Source organism: Rhinolophus hipposideros (genome assembly GCF_964194185.1).
Source record: "Rhinolophus hipposideros genome assembly, chromosome: 9".
NCBI lineage: Eukaryota > Metazoa > Chordata > Mammalia > Chiroptera > Rhinolophidae > Rhinolophus > Rhinolophus hipposideros.
Window position 1 is genome coordinate 87,840,299 of NC_138055.1, and position 23,816 is coordinate 87,864,114.

Genomic DNA, 23,816 nt, shown 5'->3' on the forward strand with positions numbered 1-23,816 from the left:
CCAATAGTTGAGCTCCTTTACAGACAAGAATGGAGCCTGTGTTTGATAGAGGCCTTTCAATGATTCGTATTTAATTAACACAAGGATGACATGTTTTATTCCTGGTAGACAGCACATGATTGAGTCCCCAAAAGAGGGGCTCATTCAAAGAGACCATCCAGTGCCCTGCTCTTTCTTCTTTTTGGCACGTGCTCCATCCATATACACATGGATGGCCACAGACAGGCAAAGGCAGCCAGATCTCTTCGTGTGAGACTTGGGGAGAAAGTGTGTGAACTTGCTCAGTTAGGAGACACTGAGGACAGCGAGCATGAAATAAACCGATAAGTAGAGGGAGGTGACCCTGGATGTCAGTCAGCTGATGAGTCAGGTCTTTGGACCTGATCATTGTGAATTCCTTTTCTAAATAGCTCAACAGGGAGGCACAATTTAGGAATCAAATTTCTGCAATAATAGTTGGCCTGTTGGTTCCTCGGAATTGAATATATTCACTGATTGACTCATTCAAGAAGCATTTAGCAATTGCCTACTCTGTTCTAGAGATTCTTTTGACATCTTTGTAGACTCTGAAGATAAATTAGACCTGAGTCCTGCCGTTACTATCCGTTGTTTAGTACCTATTATATATAAGATACTGTGCTATGTGCTGGGTGTACAGTGGTGAGCAGAACAGACCCTAGCTCTGCTTTCATGGAGCTTTTGGTTGAGTGGAGGAAACAGACAATAACCGAGTAAGCAAGCAATTGTGAACCCTGAATTCCAACGCAGACTTTGCCCGAGGTGAGTGCTGTCTGCTGTGGGCGCACAGCATTTGGTGGAAAACCAAAAGTGAACTTAGTCAGGCTAAGCTGAAGGTGGTGCAGAATGTCAGTAGTGCTGGAGAATTGCCCCAATACAAAGGTTTCCCCAAGAAATGCTTCATTCTAGGACCATGTCAGTGGCTATTTCTTTCTTGGCTGTACAGCCTTTGAAAAACCACGCTGTGTGGGCACGCTTGGTCGCATGTGCTCAGACATAAGCTCCCGTGCGTGCAAGCAGAGTGAAAGTGGAGGGGAGTACCAGTTATGTTCCAGAGGCGAGAGACAGTAGGCTTGTTAGAATATGAAAGAAGTTTGTTGGAAAGAAGACAGCGTCTATTAAAAATGGTGATTTTTATAAAAAGTGGAAAGGTCCTCGCGTCACTACAAATCCTTTATTTTATATCAAGGGACCCAAACTAAGTCACCATTTTTGTGAGCAAGCAGTACATCTTAATTTATCTCTCAGAATTGCACTTCACAACAGTGATGCATGCATTTCTTTCCTTCCTGTTGTCAGTCTGTAGGAATAATAAATGTTATAAATCGGGGGCAAGATGAAGGGAACATCTCTGGTCTGCATATTCTGTGTCCTTTGCCCCTTTCTCCTTCGCCCCGTCGCCTCACTTCATTCCCATCCCACTTTATTCTCTAATCCTTGTGTGTGTGTACATGCGCTGTATGTGTTAGCGTGTGTGTGTGTGTCAGTTGTGGACTCAAGGTCCTCCCTGTCAAACTTCTGTCCCCTTTAAAATACTTCTCAGCTTCAGCTGTTCACCAAGACCAGGAACTGCTGTGCCGGAAGGGTCTGTGAGGGCTTGGCTCTCAAAACCTAAGGAAGTACGGTGTGTGCACTGGCCCAGTGTCCCCGCATGTCCCAACCACCTCTCCTTGTTCTTTATGCTCAGGTGCTTCTGGAAGTAAATATGCATTAGGGCTCTGGGCCACTTCCTCCTGACTCTGACTTGCAGGGACTGAAAGAGAAAGAGAAAGGAAGGAGAGGCAGGTCGCCTGACTTCATCCCAACCCAAAGCCCGTTCTCTAGTGGGCAGCCGCCTCTGAGCCAGCAGACATCTGACTCATGCGGGGGCCGGGGGAGGCTCCCAGAGCAGCCCCTCACCCTCCTCACACTGCTGAGGGCTGCTTTGTGAGCATGTCTTTTTATGCATTACCTTATTTGTGAGGTAGGCAAGGCAATGGGCCACCTTTTATCGTGAGGAAACTGAGGCTCTGCATGTCTAACCCAGGGACAGTCAGTCAGGGCTGGTGTGGGGACTGGAGCCAAGGCCGCCTGTTAATCCAGGACGCTTTGCTTCCAGATTATGTTATGCCCCTTTCTTCAACGCTTTACTTCTCACAACTTGTAAAAATGTATTTAGTTGTGTCATTATTGCTTTCACCCCTCATGGAATGCTGGGCTTCGTCATGGTGATGATACTGCTGGGTATTAAGCTAATCTCATCATCACCATCATTATCAGGCACTTCATCATCAGTGGTCGAGTGAATGAGCTAAAGGATTCTGGGTCTGTTTTCCCCTTTCCTAGAGCCCGCTGCTCCCGAGGTGTGGTGCTCTTCAGTCATCTGTTTGTCAGAAGAGCTGTCTGGCTTCCATATTGATACACTTTACAATTTTCTTCCTACTCTTCCATCTTCCCCATCCCCAAATAGCCAGTCAGAGGAGGAGGAAGATGTGTTTGGCGTGACAAGGAGGAGAAGCTCCCTGGGGCTGAGTGGATATCCCCTTACGGAGGACGAGCCAGAAGCCAGGGAGCCACGCCAGGGAGCTCTCCGCAGAATCATCTCCATTGAAGAAGACCCCCTGCCCCAGCTCCTAGATGGCAGCTTTCAGCCGTCGCTGAGCAAATGCCCAGAAGAAGAGGACGTGTCCGACCAGAGGGTCAAAGGACACACCCAGCAGGTCCGACCTTCTCCGCTGGAACTCATGCCCACATCTCCCCGAGGACAGCCTGTTGGGAAAGAAGCTCTGTCTCAGGTAAGGGCACATGCTGTGATGGTGTGCACATGTCACTCCTATGCCCACCCCAAGGCAGCTTGGGAAGTCAGACGCAGCTGGTCTTGTGACTCAGCCTATTTGTGTTCTTCAAATACCGCTTTCTCCTGCTTAGCTGACTGTCCCAGGGGAGACCCAGAGGTCCTGGTAAATTCTCCGTGTAACTTCTGATGTTTTCCCCACTCCCTACCATGTGCTCTCTTTTCTGATTCAGATTCAAAAGCATTTTTGAGTACATGTACCTACTTAAGATAAATCCTCTGCTCGTCTCTGCATAAAGTTTCCCATACTTTCAAAATTGTACATCTTCTCTTACATTTTGTGACTGCTCTCAACAAGGCCAGGGAGTTTCCATACCATTATTTTTCTCTCCTGTCTTAATCAGCTGATCACGCTTTCAGTCCCAAGTGCTCCGCCGGCTCCTCCCTTCCGCGTGACGCTCCACGCCTTCACGGTGTGCACCATCTTCCTCTGGTCTCTGGTGATGATATCCCCAACGTCGTTTATTACCCAGGCCTATGAATAGGCCTCTCGAGCCCTCCACCCTCTACAACAGGTTTGGAAATGCCCATGACAATATGACAGAGGCTCCTCCCTGCACACAAGGACAGCCCTTTAGAACCGAGCTCTTGTCACCTTGAGCTTTCCCATGGCTGTATTAGCATATTTGCCAGGAGTCCTTCCCTGGCTACTGTGCAGGGACTTCTTGGCTCTGGTTATCATTCTTGGGTCTGAATTAAGATTCCTACCTACGTTTCACTCCTCTGAAAGGTGGTGTGGCGGAGGCCAAAGGCCCAGGGAGGGTGGGGAACTGGGTGGCACCCAATGGTGGGTGGGACCCCTGCCTCTTACATGCCCTTCACAGCCCATCAGTGCACAGACCCACACTTGTGGACAGTGGGCACCAGTGGGGTGTTCAATACCCCATGCCTTCCCCAAAATGTGAAAGATGTGTGGAGGTCAGGGTAAAGGAAAAAGGCTAAGCATGGGGTCTGCTGTGGCATTTGATCCCCACAGTTGTTTGATGAGGCGTCAGAAATGCATTCTCCCCTCTGGCAGACCAGAAAGTGGCCCGAGGAGCAGGGGCTGGCCCAGCCTTGCTGTGCTCTCACGCCATGTGGCTCCGCCAGGTTGGGCTGCCATTGAGCTGGGGACAGAAGCTGCAGCTGGAAGTCACTAGAATCCACTAGAAGTCACATAACAGCCTCATCTGCTTTTTGGAAGGTGCTATGAGGCAGGCCCTTCATGCACGGCTGCTGAGCCAGAAATTGGTGCAACCTTTCTGGAAAGTAGTAGGAATCAGGAACTTAAAAATACCACATCCTTTGTACCAGCACTTCTAACAATTTTTCCTCAGGAAACAACCAAAGTCAGACAAAGATGTCCTGCAAAAATGTAAGTGTATCATAGCAAACAACTGAACAACTGTCCACCAACAGAGACATAAACCATAGCATATTAAATCAGTAGAGTATTTACACTGCTGTTAAAAATCATATTTTCAAAAAACGTTAGTGACTCAGAAAAATATTTATAATTCAATAATATATGGGAAAGGATAAAATTATATATAATATCTCAAGTCACTCTCAATAAAACATATGTTCATTCCTCTATACAGAGGAAAAGCCTGGAAGACTAGTGATCCCTGCAGGTAGTAGAGTTGACTATGAATTTTAAAATTTTGCACAGATTAGTTTTATTTTTAAAAGCTTTTTTTTTTTTTTTTCCTACCTGACGATTATCCTACCTAATGATATTTTTTTTTTAAGTGATGGGAAGGAAGATCAGAACAGATCTTTTCCCAGCCCCTTTGCCCCAATCCAGTTGTCTCACTGTGGCTTGTCCCCAGAGGGGACACAAGTTAAGTGCACGCACATAAGTAGAAATGTGCTGTACCTGTGCGGTGGGTCCTGCCTGGAGCTCAGCATCAATGTCTTTATGTTCTTTGGCCTGGGAGAAAAACAGTGCTGTGCCTGGGGCCGGGCCAGGGAGTCTGGAGAGCACGGGGAAGCACCAGGCACGGCCTCTGCAGCCAGGACCCTCTCCACCCACCCTGAGCTTCACATTGCCCACCAGGGCCTGCTCTGAGCTTTAGTCTCACACTGAAGGGACAGGCTGAGCCTACCATGGCAGAGAGCTGACGCCCCATATTAAGAGTAAAGAATAGGGGGCAGGGAGCATAGATTTTGAGTGTGGAGTATTTTCTTTCTCTTTTTTTCTTTCTTTTTTTTTTTAGTTTAAATTCCTGTAATTGACCTTGAATTCCTTCCTAAGTACTACATGGAATGATTTCCCCCCAAAAGGCTATTAATGGCTTTTCTCTGAAATGCCAAGTACAGCTAAGATCTGCTGCCACTCCATTATAGTATTTGCTCAATGAGAGGAGCTAATTCCCTCAAATCCACTTCTAAATAGATTCAGAAAGCCTCCTTCTTTAGCCCGGCAGTGCCGGGCTGGGCCTGCAGGCAGGATCCGAGCAGTTCTCCAGTTGAGTGAAAAGTAATGAGCCTGTGCTGGAAGGCAGCTCCTTGCTCTGCCTCTCACTCGCTTCGTGTTAAAGCAAATCCCCTACAGGGCCTTAGCGTCCCAGACTAATGGGAGCTGCTCCCAGTCCCTCTGGTCACAGGGCACAGGAGAAGGAGCAGCAGTGACCGATTGACTCTTGGAAAGCTCTGCCCAGTGGCCTTCCGTTACGGATTTCCTCGCCTACTAGGTGGAGACTGTCTTGCATTCATTCCCAAGGCAGATGGAATCCTAGATGGAAGCTGATGAGATGGGACAGAGAGCAAAGGGCAGGGGGGGCAAGAGTGTCCTCCATCAGTCCAGGTTTCCAATGATAGGGCAGAAAGAAAGGCCTCCCACCCCAGCCTGGGCTGTCTCTGCGCCTGTGACAGAGGTGTCTCCTTTTTTCTAACTCCCCCCCTCCCTGCAAACGCCCCACCTTATCCCCTAGAGAATCTCTGCCTCTGCTTCAAGCCCCTCTCACAGTGTCTCCTCGGTGGTTGCTTGGCTCCTGCTCCCTGCTCCCAGAACCCCTGGAATGTTGGGCTGAGGTTGTTTGTTTCCGGGCCTATCTCCTCACTCCACCATAGACCAGGCCACCGGCTCGTCCCTGCATCTTCAGGCCCAGCACAGGGCCCACGACACAGCAGTTGGACAACAAACGTTGGTTAAATGAATGTCCCTCTTCCCTCTTGCTGTTGCTAGGAGGGACGTATGTGTCCTGAGCCCCAAGCCACCTGCATCTCAGGCTGGGCGGCCTCCCTGGTGCGAGTGTGGGAGCCCGGTCCCCACTCTGGCCTGGACAATATAGGGATGGATGAAGGGCATGTTGTGGCCGGGACACAGTTAGTGACCATCCTGGCAGTTGGCCAGCCTGTCTGTTGTCCACAGGTGGAAGGCTCTCCCTCCACCCCAGACCGTCTCTTCAAGATCGTGTTTGTGGGCAACTCCGCCGTGGGGAAGACGTCCTTTCTGAGGAGGTTCTGTGAGGACCGGTTCTCCCCGGGCATGACAGCCACTGTGGGTGAGTCCCCAGCCCACCTCTGGGTATGGGAGGTTGTGAGAAGAGGGCCAAGGGAGGGACTTGGAGCCTCCTGGGGATGCGGGGCCGTGGGCCCTGGCTGCCAGGGGCCAGGGTCTGCTTGCTCCACAGTGAGGCTGAGAGGGGCAAGGTGAAGTCCCCCTCCACCAGAGCGCTGGCTGCTAAGCTCACTCCATGTGGGATGGGACCACTGAAAGCTTCTTCTGTCCAGCCTGAGTGGAACTGAAGTTGGCCAAGACGGGCGTCAGGCCCCTGTGGCCCAGCGGAGTCTGTCTCGCTCTCATTCCTTCCCCACTCTCAGCAGTGCCCTGAATCTTCCTGCTCTTCCTGAGCCCCCCATAACCCCCGCCCCACCCCATGGGCCAGCTGCTGCCTTGCCCTGCCCCTCCCTGAGTGTGTGTGCATGAGGACAGTGCTCTGGCTGGTTCCTTTACCCACCACGTGTTACCCGTGCTACATGCCGGCCTGCTGGCTGCCAGCTGGAGTTCATTGTACAAACTCGGTTGACTCAGCTACGTCTCAGTGGGTGATCAAGGCTTAGGTGTTCCCACCCTTGAATGGTATCTTATTTAGATAGAAGACTTTGCTTCTTTCACCCAAAGTTGCCCATTGCACTGGAACATGTGGCAATATCCACAGGCATGTTGACCTTTTAGCTTCTACCTAGTTGAATCACTCAAGCAAAAAGTAAATTCATTGAGTGCCTACTGTGTACCATTTAACTGCACTGATACGTCAACTATATTTGAAAATACACCATGGGCTTATATGTTTATCATTTCAGTCTATCTTCACACAACCCTGGGAGGCAAGTATTATTATCAGCCCAACAGACAGACCAGGAAACAGAGGCCCAGAGAAGTTAAGAGGCTTGTCCATATTCCCGACAGGCAGTTGGTGCTGAGACTGGCCTCTCCGCTCCCCCCACGCCCTCTTCCGTTTGATTCCACAGTGGCCCTAAGAGTATTGAGTTGTGTGTGCTCAGCACCCAGTGAGTGGTGAGGATGCTTTCCTGCCACGGAGGTGCACAGAGGTTGGTGCAGGCAGGGAGGCTGCTGGGTCCAGTGTCTGTGTGGGGGGGTCACAAGTCCTGGATCATCATCTCAGCTCTGCCACTAACCCGCTGTGTGACCTCGGGGGGACAGGTTCCCTCCTTCAGGGCTTCAGCTTTTCTTCATCTGAAAATGGGATATGAGCTGGGTCACCCAACACTGCTTCCAAGCCTGAGTGTCTCTGCAGACTATCTTTGACCTTTGGCTGCTGTCCCCACAAGACAAACTTTTCCTGCCTGGGGAGACTTCATGTTCTTCCTCTCATCCTGAACTGGCCTTTCCTTCCAGCTTTCCTCCTACAGATGGGTCTCTTCTCACATGCTTCAGGATGCCGTTCTTCTTACTGCTCGACCTTATCCTATGCTGTTACAATACCTGGAACCTCCTCCTGTCCCCTCCTTCCGCCTCGTTCCCCCCAAAGACGGAGCGCATCCCCAGATGAAGAATCAGGACCCTGATGGGAAGAAGGGCAGAGCCTGTGAACCAAGCCCAGAAGAGCCTGGCCTTGTTTGGCCTGGAGAGGAATGGCTGGGAGTGAGTGATATGAGCCAAGCCTGGTGGCACAGGAAGCAATGGCTGTGGGAGGGGGGCTGGCCTTCCTGGGAGAGCATTCAGTGGGGTAGGCTCCCACACGTCATGGCTCAAGTGCAGGCCCCTGGGAGGCAGGGGGACAGATGTCGAGACCTGGGGTCTCCAAGCAGTGTGCCCATAGGAGCGTCTCCTGTTGCTGAAATCAGGGAATCAGGGTCTCAGGGTCTGTTTACATTTCCAACTTGTGCCCCTGAGATGCAAGGCTCTGAAAAATAAAAATCAGACGACTTTGCACTTCCCAGGAGGAGGTCAATTATGGAAACACCTACAATTTAGGAAGGAGAAAAATGTCAGAGACTCCCAATCAGGAACGCCCTTCATCACTATGCACAAAACATGCAGAAGCAGCAGCTCAGATTACTGTCCCTGCTGTGCACTGCGCGCGTGTCAGTGAGCAGTCACACCAGCCACCCGAAAGACGCGCCCTGTGAGGGGACAGGAGAGCTGCAGGGTCCTGGCCCTCTAGGCCCGATGCAGTCCGACCCTAGGCTGGGGCACCAGCCAACCACCCGTCCAGGGCGGCAGCCCCCGCACCATCAGCACCGCCCTCCCAGGGGTTCAGCGCCCCTAAAGCTCACCTCCATCATCTGAGGGGCCTCCCACTCCTCCTAGAACATGACTTGTACTCGACTCCTGGCTTGTGCGTAACGTAACTTCCGCAGGACAGTACTGCGACTTGAGCCCCTGCCTGCACCACCCTAGGACCAGATGATACCTCCAAAAGCAGGTGCTGGGCCTGTGGGTGTCCTGGAGGTGTCACAGGACGGTGTTTGTACAATGTTGGAGCTCATCTTGTGGGTCAGATGACTGATTGTTGGGGACTAACGCTCCCTAGAACCCAGGACCCCGAGTCCAGTGCCCTCTCTACTGCCTCACATTGGCTCACAGCCCCCTGCTTTAAATCACAGGCCACGACCCAAGGTGCTGCTTCCAAAAGCTTCTCCCAACAGGTGCCCTCTGCCCTTCCCTGGCCACCAGTTCAGTTTCTACCCCACGCCCCACCTCTACAGAAAAATCCCTAGAGTTTTCTCCATGACAACTTGCTGGCACTCTCACTCCCACATTCCTCCTGCTCTAAAAGACAGCGTGGGCCTGTCTTGTCCAGAAAGGTTGCCGTTGCCGGTCCTGGCGTCCAGCCAGCTTTAATCCACACCGTCCCACAGCACGACACACTTCATGGTGACAGGGGCTCCTGATTTCCAGCCGTCCCTGAGGAACCAGCTAGGTTGCAGGTTAGGGGTCACCTCCATGTGTCCATTGAGTGCTACAGCTGAAGAGATCGTGAACACCCTCCATCACGTCCTTCACACCCTCCATCACGGCTCAGCTTACAGATGAGCACAGTGAAGATCCCCCACAATGAGATGGAGTCATGTCACCAAGGTCACGTGGCTGGTTAGAGGCAGAACTGAAACCAGAACAGACATGGTTACCTGGCTCCTGGGATGTTGGAACTGGTGCTGCTGGCCTTTGAGCTCGGAGTTCAGGTCCTCTGGCCCCACATTACTGTGTTGTCCCTTCTGTTGGACTTCACGCCTGTGTCTCCCCCCATCCCCCACCCCGCCCCCAGGAAGGCTTATCTGCTGCCTGGGCCTGCCTGCCCGAGGCTGCAGAGAGAAATCTATCGAGTCACGGAGTCCCCAGCTGAGACTCTCACCCAGCTCACCACAGCACGGAGCCCATGCTTCCAGCACTCCTTGGTCCACCTCGCTCCCTGCAACACAAGCACCCTGGCCTGCAGCCAAACAATTAGGCAGTGAGTAGAGGGGACCAGGAAGGTGGAAGGCCACCTGTGAGCCTTCCCATCAAGGAGAGGGCTCTGTCCTCGAGGCTTTGCACCTTGGGCTGGTTTCAGATCAGGCCCTGAGGTTGTGCTGACAGTGGTTGGCTCTCTTCTGAGTTGTTATCAGAAAGTAGGCAGCCCCTTCAGGCTCCAGAGCACAGAATGGGGAAACCCTGCCACTTTCAGCTAAGAAGAAAACTCACCTTGGATTCAGCTCCAGCCAGTTGTAATCCCTTTGAATGGGAGCACTTGGCCCTGGGCTTTCTAGATAAAAGCAAGCGCCAGGTGTCCCTCGCCCTGGGTACTGGTGTGAAAAGTAGAATGAGCCTCAGAGTTGGGTTTCCACACTGCATCTGCTGGCCAGCGTGGGCAAGGCACACCATCTCTGATTCTGTGCTGGGAAGGGGTGGGGCATGTGTTCATGCACGCTCACAGGTGTGTGTACAGATAACTCGCGTGGATGTCACGGGGAGCATTGTGAGGATGGAGAGATGGCACAGGACAACTAGAAATGTCAGGCTTTCCACCAATGGGTCAGATCACTCTGTCTCTACCCAAACAAATGCGCTGCTCCTTCTGGCCCTCATCTGTGAAGCACGGGGCCTCCAGCGTCCCTGCTGGTCCTGCATTCTAGGACTGGTGACCCTCCTGCCTCCCCTCCAGTCCTGGGCCCCTAATGCACTTGTCTTTGCCTGGAGACAGTATCTGCCATGACCTTTTCCATGTCCTGCCTCCTGTTGTCCGTTTTGTTTCTTCTGTCTCTTTCCGTTCAAGCTGCTGTTGCTGTCCCTACCTAAGCCCTCCAAGGTGAGGGCCTCAGAAACTGGGCCTTTTGGAGTTGATAGGGGACGCCTTCTGGCTCCAGGATCTGCCACCTTAAGGGGGAAAGACTTTTTGAACCTCTGTGAGCACTTGTGAACATTCTTAAACAATGTGGGAGAGAGGAATGTCTGTTACCGCAGAAGCTTTGTTAAGGTCCTTCTCTCTGAGGGCTGCTGTGGGCACAGGATGCGTGTCCCTCGATCTTGTTCCCTCTCTCTGGAGTCCACGTAGGTTCACTGCCTCAGAGACACCATTGTGGCTGGGATTCAGAGCTCCAAACCCACCTCAAGGGGGAATGTTACCGTTGGTTCCCTCCCCTCGCCCCTTCCTTCTCTTCTAGCCCGCCCTCCACCTGCCACCCCTCCCTGTTCTCCTGCTTCTCCTCCAGACTCCTCCACATACCCTCGCAGTGGCCGATGGAAGTCTGAAAGTATCATTCCTCTCCAGGGATATTTGAACTTTATTAGGAGAACTTTGAAAAGGACTTCAGGGAGAAAGGTTAGGGGGTGGAAGTTTGAGGACAGTCTTTCCTGTCCTTCCATCTTTGCTCTGAAGGAGTAAATTCATGAATAATAATGGTCTCTGTATTGGTACAGTACTTTGACATGAGTGATCTCATTTGAACCTGTTATAGTGTCCCTAAAGGGGGTGTGGATTACATCACAGGGAGGAGCCTGCCATTCAGAGAGGTTAAGTGATTTGATCAAGGTCCCACAGCTGCTACACGGCAGACACAGAACCAGAACCCAGGCCTGGTGCCTCCCTGTCCAGTGCTCTGTCCGTTCCCCCACGTGGCCTGCCAGCAGCTGCACAGGGAGGGTTGTCCCCCTTGGCCTGCCGTGATTGGAGACATTGGGGTCGTCATGTTCTGACTGGGAAGTAACAGGCCCGTTCCACCTTGCAGGCATTGATTACCGTGTGAAGACTGTGCGTGTGGGTGACACTCAGGTGGCCCTGCAGCTGTGGGACACAGCTGGGCAGGAGAGGTGAGGAGCTGTCCCTGATGTAGCCCTGTCTCTCCCTCTCCCGTAGTGGGGCTGAAGGTCTGGGCTGCGACGGGGCTGCGCTTCCTCTGACCTGCAGCCCTTTGGTGGCAGGTATCGTTGCATTACCCAGCAGTTCTTCAGGAAGGCCGATGGTGTCATTGTCATGTACGACCTCACAGCCAAACAGTCCTTCCTATCGGTCCGACATTGGCTGAGCAGCGTGGAGGTGAGCTGGTTACTCTCCTAGGAGCACTTAGGCTCTCAGCTCCTGCCTCCCCTTTCCTCTCTGCCTGTCTCCTGCCTGGCCCTCTGCTCTTCCAAACCCTGATTCAGAACCCACCTTCTCCAGGAACATAGGCATTCGTGTGTCCGTTCACCCAGGTACCCAGTACCAGGGGTGCACCTGGGTGAACGTGAACACTCGAAAGTGAACAAACAGACACAGTCCCCACTCCCTTGGATGGGGACATGAAAAATACAGATTACACCACTAATTGTGTCATTATGATTTTGGTTAAGTGCTGTGAGTGAGTGGAATAGGATCACAGGAAGGGCACAGAGTGGAATATCAAGGAAGGTTTCCTGAGAAACAAGTGTTTCACCTGAGTCACAACCACGCTCTTCCCCCATTCTCACCACCTCTCCTCACCCCCTGCATTTTTCCAGCTTCAGTGGGCCCAGCTGTGCCCAGCCCAGGACTGGCACCACACAGTGTTTGGGGGCCTCTGTCACAATCCTTCCCATGAGGGGAGGGTGGCCCATGATGTGAGGGCCTCAGGATCACGCCAAAGTCACCCTAGGCAGGGCCCGCAACCAAGAGCACTCTTCTTTGGATTCTGGATTATCTATAAGACTCTGTCTCTTGACTTATACTTGCAATATGCTGCTTTATAAGTGCTTTTTACTTCCTGATAATCTGCATGCTCTTCCTTTAGCACTCGAATGCAGACATCTCAAGGCCCAGGGCAGAGTGGACAAGCCACTTACTTCTTTTTGTAGGGCGTCAGCTGATTCATTCACAAAACAGTCATGTGGGACGTCCCAGCTCCTTCCACCAGCAGGAGCCATGCTCTGTTCACTTATTTATTCAAAACACTGCCAGCCACTGTTCTAGGGTCTGGGACTTGGAGCAGTGGATAAAAGAGACAATGTTCCTGATCTCACAGAGCTTTCATTCAACCTCTGCTCAAGCCCACTAGCCCTTGCATTGCCTGCTTATTATCGCATTCACTCTGTAAAGGACACGGTTCCCAGCCGATCCCGGGTGCACTCTGTGCCTCCTGGGAACTGAAACTGTATCGTTGTCACTGCAACCCAGTGTTCCAGGGGCTCCACGGAATTTCTGCTCAACAGGTGTTGGATGCAGGAATGGATATTATATCCGTGTGCCGTCAGAATACGGGAGTTCTCCGTTTCTTCATCCTTTTGCCTATAATATCTATGATTCCTCCCACCAAAATCTGTTTTTCTTGTACTTTGGATTGGCTGAGCCACTCCTTTCTTTACTCTTAATCCATGTCCTTCTCCTTACCAAGAAAAATAAGGAATAAGATGGGAAGCCAAATTCAAGGGTTTCTCAGAAATTTGCTTAATGAAAATTATGTCTCAAAATTATTGAACCTAAAACATTAATAGAGAAAACGTACATTTTGAAATGTAGTGAATGGCTCTACACTGAGCGATTAATGGAAGCAAATGGTGTGAGTAATCTGGAAACGATTCCTCTTTAAACTTCGGAATTTCAGACATGAATTTTTGACAGCACCAGTGACTTATCTTCCTCACAGAACTTAAGCACCGGGAGAGATTCTCGGGCTTACGTAAGCCAGTGGTTTGCACACTTTCTTCTTTGGAGCTCTGGAATCAGAGAGACTTCCCAGGGACTGGGGCAGAGCAGGGAAAGTGTGCTCATCACTGTTCTGGGCCCCTCACCCCCCGTCTCAGTCAGATCCACTCTACTTCTTTCAGTTTAAGATATTGGAGGTCCAGGTACAATTTTGGTAGACAAGAGGGTTTCCCTTTGAAAATCACTGATCTAAGACAGCCATCTCATTCTCAAGTGAAGAGACTGAGGCCATGACTTTTTCAAAGTCACCCATTCTTTTCCCAGCTACAAACTTTTTTTTTTCAGTTAAAAATTTGTTTTCAATTACAGTTGACATACAATATCATATTCGTTTCAGGTGTACAGCATAGTGGTTAGACATTTATATAACTTATGAGTTATCGCCCCTATATGACACCACACATAGTTATTACAGTATTATTGACTAGATGTGTACGTCACATCCTTGTGGCTATTTTGTAACTGCCAACTTGTACTTCTAAACCCGTCTCTGTTTTCCCCATCCCCTAACCCTGCTCCCATCTGGTGACCATCAATTTGTCCTCTGTATCTATGAGTTTGTTTTTGTTTTGTTTGTTCATTTATTTTGTTGTATAGATTCCACATTTAAGTGAAATCCTATGGTATTTGTCTTTCTCTCTCTGACTTATTTCACTTAGCATAATGCCCTCTAGGACTGTTTGTGTTGCCTCAAATGTCAAAGTTTCATTCTTTTTTATGGCTGAATAATATTCCATTGCACATATGTACCACATCTTCTTTATCCATTTATCTATTGATGGACGCTTAGGTTGCTTTCATATCTTGGCTATTGTAAATAATGCTGCAACGAACATAGGGGTGCTTTTTGAATTATTGTTTTGGATTTCTTTGGATAAATACCCAGCAATGGAATTGCTGAGTCATAAGGTAATTCTATTTTTAATTTTTTGAGGAGCCTCCTCTCTGTTATCCATAGTGGCTGCACCAATTTTGCAATCCCACCAACAGTGCATGAGGGTTCCCTTCTTCCACATCCTCAACATCACTTGTTGATTGTTGATTTATTGATGATAGCTGTTCTGACTGGGGTAAGGTGATATCTCACTGTGGTTTTAATTTGCATATTCTTGATGATTAGTGATGTTGAGCATCTTTTCATATGTCTACAGGCCATCTGTATGTCCTCTTTGGAGAAATGTCTATTCAGGTGTTCTGCCCATTTTTAAATCAGATTGTTTGTTTTTTGGTGTTAAGTTGTAAGAGTTCTTTATGTATTTTGGATATTAATCCCTTATTGGATGTATCATTTATGAATATCTTCTCCCAATTAGTAGGTTGTTTTTTTTCTTACTTTGCTATGCAAAAGGTTTTTAGTTTAATATAGTCCCATTTGTTTATTTTTTGCTTTTGTTTCCCTTTTCTAAGAAAACATATCAAAAAAAATATTGATAAAAATGATGTCAAAGAGTTTACTGCCTATATTTTCTTCTAGGAGTTTTATGGTTTCGGGTCTTACATTTAAGTCTTTAATCTATTTTGAGTTTATTCTTGTATATGGTGTAAGAAAGTGGTCTAGTTTCATTTTTATGCATGCGTCTGTCTGGTTGTTCCACAACCATTCATTGAAGAGACTGTCTCTACCCCATTGTATATTCTTGCCTCCTTTGTCATAGATTAATTGACCATATAGACGTGGGTTTATTTTTGGTTCCTGTATTCTCTTCCATTCATCTATGTGTCTTGTTTTTATGCCAGTACCATGCTGTTTTGATTACTATAACCTTGTAGTATAGTTTGAAATCAGGTAACATGATACCTCCCACTTTGTTCTTCTTTCTCCAAGATTGCTTTGCCTATTCAGGATCTTTTGTTGTCCCATATAAATTTTAGGATTATTTCTTCTAGTTCTGTGAAAAATGTCATTGGTATTTTCATAGAGATTGCATGGAATCTGTAAATTGCTTTGGGTAGTATGGCTATTTTAACAATATTAATTCTTGCTGTCCATGAATATACTATATCCTTACATTTGTTTGTATCTCCTTCAGTTTCTTCAGTGTCTTATAGTTTTCCATGTACAGGTCTTTTACCTCCTTGGTTAAATTTATTTCTAGGTATTTTATTCTTTTTGATGCAATTTTAAATGGGATGATTGTTTTCTTAATTTCTCTGATCATTTGTCATTAGTGTATAATTTCTGAATATTAATTTTGTATCCTGCTTCTTTATTGAATTTGTTTTAATAGTTTTTTGATGGAATCTTTAGAGTTCTCTATATATGATATCATGTCATCTGCAAATAATGACAGTTTTACTTCTTCCTTTCCAATTTCAATGCCTTTTATTTCTTTTTCTTATCTGATTGCTGTGGCTAGGACTTTCAACCCTATGTTGAATAAAAATGGGGAAAGTGGGCCTCCTGGTCTTGTTCTTGATCTGAAAGAAAAAGCTTTCAACTTTCCATCATTGAGTATGATATTAGCTGTGGGTCTGTCATATATATCCCAGACACAAACATTTAATTGTTCCTCAATATCTGAATTTTGATATATACTAGAGCTGGACAAAGACAGTTCAAATTGCTTGGGGTTAATAGGGATGAATGGAGACCAATTTATGGAACTGCCCTTTCTGCCATCACTCAGGCCGTGTAGTTTCTAAGGCTTCATTTTTGTACAGAGAACCAAGGTTCTAGCAGGAGAGGCAGAAGATCAGGTGGAATTTGGTGCTGATGGTGGAGGTGAAGAAACATCAGAGTCCATCATCTCACAGCTTGAAGCATGTGTTCAGTCATTCTCCAGAAAAACTATGCCAAGCCCTGGATGTCTGGCATGTCTCTGCCTGGAGTGGGGCTGAAAAGCATCGTCAGCATGCGCCCAGCAAGAGTGCCCATGGAGTCCTAGAGGATCAATGGGCTGAGGAAGCAAGCTGAGATGGAAAATCTGAGTGTGGTTTACTCAGAAGGATCTGTGTGTGAATGGGGCTTTTTGGTATGATTTGTAGTTTGAATTCTCCTTTTTAAAAAATCAGCAAAAGGTATAGTTAAATTCTAAAGCAGGGGTGTCCAAACTGCGGTCCACGGGCCAACTGCTGCCTGCACTCCATTTTTCATTGGCCCGCAGCAAATTCCAAAAATGTATTTAGTTAAATAAACCAGGTGAGGCAATACGTACTTCACTTCGAGGGAGTGACCCGGCTGTTTGTGTATTCTACCACATATGGCCCTTGGTGAAAAACGTTGAAAAAAGTTTGGACACCCCTGATCTAAAGGATGATTCCAAACTTGGATGAATCAGAATCACCTGTGGAGCTTTCATACAAAACATGTCAGGGCCTTCTCTCCCAGATAGAATGATTCAGGGCCTGTAAATTAAAAAAATAAATAAATAAATAAGTTTCCTGGTTGATTCTCACCTGCCATGCTTCCCAGCCTAAACAAGTGCTTCTCTAACTCAAATATGCGTGAGAATCCCCTGGACATCTTGTTAAAATGCAGACTCTGACTCAGCAGGTATGGGATGGGCCCGAGATTCTGCCTTTCTAAAAAGTGAGGCTTATGCTGCTGGTCCAAGGACCGCACTTTGAGAAGCAAGGCCCTAGATCATATCCAGAGATGTCCGTGCCCCTTCAACAAGGATTTTCTGCGCCCCTCCCACATGTCCAGCACTCGTGTGGCAGTCCAGAGGACTCAGTACGGTGGATCCAACCTGCTGGGCCACAGTGTCGTAAGCAAGGGCAGAAGCCTCTGTCAGATGGCGGACTGTGTTTTGAAAGTGTGGAACAGTGGTATCATAAATGCAATTATTCTCAAAATTCTTGAAAAGCTAACTCATCCTGCCTTGGCAACCAGCAATCAGAGATGTCAGGTGATAGATTCAAACTTGACACCTAATTTGATCAGAGAGGAACTGAAAATAATAAGTACTTTATATTTGTGGAGCACCTTATTTTTCCATAAAGCTCCAAGCACTTTGCCACCTCCCTCACCTGGGGAAGGGAGGGTGGAAAGGGAACTTTAATAACAGGCTTCGGGTTCTGAAGCCTTGTTATTAGGTGAATGCTAGCCAGCTGTTCTCAGTACCCCTTCCTCCCGTAACCCAGAAAGCACTACAAGAAAAAAGGGCTGAAATTGCCTCAGATTACACATGGCAAAGACCCTGTGAAGAGGTTGTGTGGGGCAGAAATAGATACGCAGGGGAGGTATGGAGTTCCCTGAAAAGGAAGTTCTTACCATCCCAGCTCGCCCACTGCCTGGCCACGACACTGAGGCCAGTCACTCAGTGAAAGTGAGTGCTGGACGCTCTGAAAGTTCCCTCGTGGCCCCCACATTCTGCAGGGTATGGCACTGACAGGGTATGGCTGAGGGGGCCAGAGGATGCTAGAGGCTCCTTCCAGCCCAGAGGGAACCCAATTCCTTTGGCACAAGAGAACAACGGCCCACCCCGCTTTATGAGGTGGGAGTGTCCTGCCCCCATGACTGTTCTTCCACCCAACCCTCCCTAGTCCTTCCCACTCTACGTAGCTTTACTTTGCCTGCAGGCCTTTTGGACCAGAGGTCCACGCTGGGCCCAGACGCACTCCATGCTGATTCCCTGCCATTTTATATTTCCTACACACCTTACAGGAAGTCAAAGCAGTTGGCCATTCCTACCAGCTGAGCATTCCCAGTCCCCCTACCTCCTCCTCATCTCCACTGAGTGGGCCTAGCTTAACCAGTCCAATCAAAAGAAGAAACTGGTTGGGCAGAAGGGCCCCATGTTTTGACCAGGGGACACACCGGACATCTGAAGACCTTGGGGCCCGTATCAGAGAAAATAGGGTTTGGCGCAAGCCTGAGTGGGCTGGTATACGCCCAAAACTCAGATGGTTGGTCCTCAGTATCTGCCGCCCTGGCATGTTGAACTTCTATTTTAGGTCTTTTTGTCATTCTAAGCACTATACTGTTAGGCCTATAAGTCAAGGAAGTGGAATATGACTGGCGTCATTAAGCCAACGAGACCAGTGTCTTTAAGCTGGAAAAATACTTGGAAATTAATCCAGTGTAGCTTCTTATTTTATAGATGAAAAACCCTGAGATCCAGAGAGAGGAAGTGACTTGTGCAAAGGCTCCCACGGCTTGTCAGACGGCACAGCCAGAACTAAAATCTAGGGCTTTGCCACTGCATTATGCTTCTCTCTCGTCACATGGCCCATGGTCGAAATCTGCTTCTAATAAATAGGTGTCCATTTCTTTTGCAGTCCTTCTCGCTCTGTCTCAAGGCAGAACAGTTCTTTAGCTGAAAGGAGTCAGGCCCACCTTCGTCTCCTTTTGTGGACTGCTAACTAATGCTCATTCTGTGATCTTTGTTGGTGGTGACATCGTACAGCACAGAGCAAAAAATAGCAGTTTGATTTTTTCCCCAGATTCCAAGTTGCGTTTGAAGTGCTGGCAGTTTGAAAGGAACTACACAAATAAATCTTGTTTTGACTCATAGTCCAGGGGCTGGATAAATATGGAAACGCCCAAGATATAATTTCGCAGTCATTTTTTTCTTAGCATAACTGCATGCTTTAATGTGCTGAGAAATGTTTTTGTTCTGGCAGCATTCTCCCGGCTAAGTGCTTTTCTTGCCTCCCAGCAAACAGATATTAACACACACACACACATGCACACGCACACGCACACCAACCCAACCCAACAGCTGCACATTCTGAGCTGAATGCCAATCCTCTGCTCTAAAGTGACAGCCCTTGTTATTTAAAGTCAGAGATGTGTAATCTTTTAAATTCCAACAAGTCTGTCTTCCAACAAGCTTGAGTTCAGAGAAAGACAGCTAAAGTGATCAAAGTATAGAGAGGCTTCTGTGTCAAAGTCAGGGGACAGAAACTGGCTGTCGAGGCCTATGTTACAGCTCAGAGAAGAGAGACTCGGGGAAGAGGAGCGATTGGGGCGAGAGCAGAGCCAAGTGCCTACAGAGAGATTGTGTGCCTGGCGAAGGAGCTCCATCCCTTCCCTCTTACCTGGCACTCCTATGGGACTGTACCAATATCTATAGAAATGTCAACAGAGGTTGGGGGGACCTTAGACTTGTTCTCCAAAGGAGGTGGGCTTTGGACTTTTGAAAGGAAGCATTGCTTCATCTGGTGGATAATTATGAGCATCTTTGTGCCAAGCAGTATGTGGGCTGAAAACCTAGTTCAGTGTGCAAAAGGTGTGAAGTTTAGGCAGATAGCTCAAGTTTGAGGTTAAAGAAAGAGAGGACCATGAGACACCCGGCCCAGCCCCAACCCCTTCCTTTGGCCCTTCCTATGATTAGAAACTAATCTTGGGTCCAGAGTGACATCCACTGACTGCCCATGATAGCACTCTCTGCAGCCTTAGTGCATTCTCACTTATTTTTGCCATATGTTTGGAGATAATTCTTTATTGGTGGCAGGCCAGTGCTCATGGAGGTGAAGGAAGATGTCCAGAGTGTCTGTGTAAGAGGAACAATGCAAAGAAGAGAAACCATAGCTCCAGCTGGGAGCTTGGCTTTTTTCTCCTGCTTCTAAGCGCTTTCATTTCTATATCCAGGAATTCCTTTTGAAAAGAAGACTGCCCCCTCTTTTCCCAAGAGGCACACTGCTGTGTGTGGTGCATGGGGGCTCAGATGGGGGGCTTATGGCTGTTCCCTACCTCATCCTGTTCGGTCCGTTATTAGTACCCAGCATGCCCTTTGCAAGGGAGGAAACTGAAGCTATCACCCATTCCAAGTTACCAGAATGGGGTTAGAATTCGGCCCTGGGATTTCAAGTCTGATGCTCATGTTTTCAGAGCGTTTCCATGTCAAGAAATCCCACGAGTGTTAGTCATCCTCACACATAAATCTACAAATATCTCTCTCTCTCAAGTGGTCCAAACAGCAAGTCTTTTGGCCCATTTCCCTGTTTCCTCCTCTTTTCTTCCATTTCTGTGAAAAACTGCCCAAGTTTCTGTGGCCCGGCACAGTCAGAGAAACGGGGTGTTCCCACTAATGGTGATAAGGAGCCACAGCATTCTCCATACACCATAGTGAGTGTTTCACTTGTGAATGATTGGACTCTGGTGCAATCCACTTACAACTACAGTGCTCATGGCGGAATCGCCTCTGATGAGTCAGGGGACACTGTAAGACCTTGTGCCTGAGTCTTCATTGTCACTGTTAACTACCGTCTTACTATTGGTATGTGAAAATGCTGCTTTTAGAGAGTTCTCGTTAATAAGACTCTAAATAGCAGACAGTTCATTCAGAGTCAGAAGTTAGAGGAAAACGGTAGAGAAATGTGGGCCCATGTCCTAAAGGATCCTCATAACTCAGTGACTTTGATGTTGAATGTTCTTTCGGATTCTCTGATACTCAACATTCTCATTTAGTAAATGAGAAATTTTTTCGCTACTGAACTACAATAAAAACGAATGTGTAGATTAAGGAAGCATCGTGCTTTGATTTCAAATGTAATTGCATTTCAGCCTAAAATAGGTGTACCTATCAGACGGACATTGGACACGTATTTGAAATGGTAATGTGAAGTAGCTGAACTATTGACAAAACCATAACCGCTTATTAGCTTGTTATCCCACAGCCCTCTCTATTTAGTAAAACGTATAGCTATGTGTGTAGTGAATAATCTTTACTACCAGATTATGATTAAAGGCCTCTAATTAAATATCTCACAAGGTAGAAATAACAGCCTGCTTAAATGTGAACATTACCCTGTTTCCTCACTTAATAGCTGTGTGTCCTGGGCCCACTGTCTGCCCTGAGGGGAGGTATGTGCAGTACCCCCATTTCACAGGGGAGGTCAGGACACCGGGGTGCAGACATTGTGGGCTGTGCCGGCCTTGCCCATCTGCCACAGCCACTGGAGGAGGGACGGGGTGAGCCCTTGAGCCTGCTACTTCTGGCCCAGGACGGGCACCTGCTCTGGCCACAGCTCTTCCCCATGCAGGGCTTCTTTCAAAGCCAGAGCACCCAGTGACAGGCTCTATGACATTCCACGCCGTGACCTCCAAGGAGGCTCACAACAGTCATTCATTGGGCACCATGGACCCAGCCCTCAGGGCACTCACATGCCCAACGTGTGGCCCCCGGAGATGCCACTTCTAATCACAGCAGCCCTAGAACATCTCCAGAGCTGTATATCCTTTGGTTCATTCTCGTTCATGTGGACTAAGTCCAGTAACTTAGGAATGCCCTCAGGGGCACTGTAAGCCCTGGAGGGACACAGTATATGGTGGCAACTGTGCCCTCCTCCTGCTTCCCATTCCCAGCGCATGTGGGGAGCCTGCATGTTCCACCCAGCATCCCAGGGGAGTGCTGAGGGAGGGAGGCATTGCTGCACTGCCGGGTACTGGAGGCCCCCAGACGCAGGCCTTGGGCATCTTGCAGAAGCCTTGTAAACTGAGGCTCTCCGAGAACATGGCTCCCCCTCTCAGCTTTCACGATGACTTTATTATCGCTTGGCCTCTTGTGGCAGCCAGGGATTTGCAAGCCAGATTGTCTGTTTCCAGCTAGCATTTTAATCCCGTCCTTTCGGGTTCTCCTTATGGATGCTTCTCTCAGCTGGGGGATTGTCTGTTGTGCAGGAAGCTGTGGGAGACTGCATCCCCATCCTTCTGCTGGGCAATAAGATTGACAATGAGAAAGAGCGGGAAGTTCCCCGGGGCCTCGGAGAGCAGCTTGCCAAGGTAAGGAGCAGGCATTTCTATCTCTGTGGACAGGGTAGGACCCAGGGCAGTCAGGCATGTGACCAAGAGCCTTGGGGGAAGCCTTCTCTGAAAGCCTTCTGGGAAGGAAGCAAGGGGCTGGGATGGGTGTCCTGGAGTCACGGGAATGGTCCAACTCCTGTGCCTGTGAAATTTCCATAGAAAGCCACAGGTTGCAAGATGGAGCTGGCAAGGGATGACTAGGCGATGGGGAATTTCCCCAAACTCCCTTCCTCACAACTCATATGTATAAATTCTCAGATAGTAAGAGGTTACCTATTTCAGACCCCGTCTAATGCTTGGATCCCATCACCTAGGTTTCCACTTGCTCACCTTCAGAAACACTAGCTGCAAGTCTTACCTCACTGCGGATATTATAAAATACAGTACATACATGTATGATCTTCCTGAAACTCAAACTTTCGGGATTCTAAAATATATCTGGGTCCAGAGATTTTGATTAAGGAGCTACGGCTCTGTATTTTTATTATCACCTTTTCCTTTTTCAGTCAGTAAAAAACAAAAGTGAGGGTCAGAGAAATTCAGTGATGTGTTTAAGTTATCACACAGCTCCTCCGTGGTGAGGTTAGGACTTGAAGCAGGAAGACAAATGCTGTGTTCCAATTCTAGGTGCTCTGCACTCTCCCTTGCCCTCACCACAGAGCCTTCATTTTCCCCCAGGCTGACCCAAGTCGGGGTCTGACAGAAGTGTTGGGGTGGCAGAGGACGGAGTGGGTCTGCGGGTGTGGAGCAGGAAAGCTGACTGGGAGCCACCATTTGCAGAGCCTCCGGACCTGCAGCCACAGCAGTGAGCTCCCTCAGCTGCCTGCATCCCCACAGGACGCGGGCCCTGGAGGCCGCATGCCATTAGCATTGTCAGAAGGAAGCAGGAAAGCTATTAGTGGGAGTGATAAGTGGAATGTGAGGAGCCATGCCAAAGTTTTCCACCAGGCGAGCCTGGTGAAGTGACGGACAGTTGTCCTGTGGCACCATGCTGACAGCCTGGGCAGCTGGACCGTTCATTAACAGGTGCAAGCGAGAATTCCTATTGGAATGCCTCGGGACATCTGCCCCAAGCCCCATGGCATGCCGGGGTCCTGGGAAGAGCGTGCTGCTGGGAGCCCTGCCATTAACTAACTATGTGACCAGAGCAGGCCCACCTCTTACATCCTCTCTAGCTCTTGTTTCCCTGCCTGTGAAGTGGAAAGAATGTAGCCCACCCTGGCCTTTGTGTCTTTTTCTGCATCACAGGCTGATGTGAAAAGGAAATGAGCACATACAGACCCAAATGGAGAGCAATTTGAGAAAGTGTAAAACACTAAGACAGCTTACCGTTTGTTTTACAGCTGTCATACCTGACCTGGGAGATGGTTGCAGAACTTGCATTAGTTGGACAGGCTGCTAGGTTGCCTGAGGAGACAGAAATCACCCTCTTACAGTGGGAAGGGGGCAGGGGTGTGGGTAGGTGCAGACAGGGTGTTCTCCTCCCCCCAATCCCCACGATTCCCTCCAGCTCCCCTTCTGTTTATTCTCTCTGTTTTGATTGTAGGAGAACAATCTGATCTTCTATGAATGCAGTGCCTATTCTGGTCACAACACCAAAGAGTCGCTGCTCCATCTGGCCAGGTAGGGACACTACTCCCACTGCCGTGTGGGTCCAGTGGGAACCACTGCATTCACCACTCCTGCACCT

General features: G+C 48.7%; 1 protein-coding gene across 1 annotated transcript in view; it reads left to right on the forward strand.

Moving 5' to 3' along the window:
- The window catches only part of CRACR2A (calcium release activated channel regulator 2A), a 132,659-nt gene that overhangs the window by 106,438 nt on the left and 2,405 nt on the right, over nt 1–23,816 (forward strand). The window contains exons 13-18 of the mRNA XM_081058768.1: nt 2,468–2,792; nt 6,207–6,339; nt 11,510–11,591; nt 11,703–11,817; nt 22,004–22,105; nt 23,673–23,749. Of these exons, the coding sequence (XP_080914894.1) occupies nt 2,468–2,792; nt 6,207–6,339; nt 11,510–11,591; nt 11,703–11,817; nt 22,004–22,105; nt 23,673–23,749 (834 nt within the window). The remainder of the gene's footprint in view (nt 1–2,467; nt 2,793–6,206; nt 6,340–11,509; nt 11,592–11,702; nt 11,818–22,003; nt 22,106–23,672; nt 23,750–23,816) is intronic.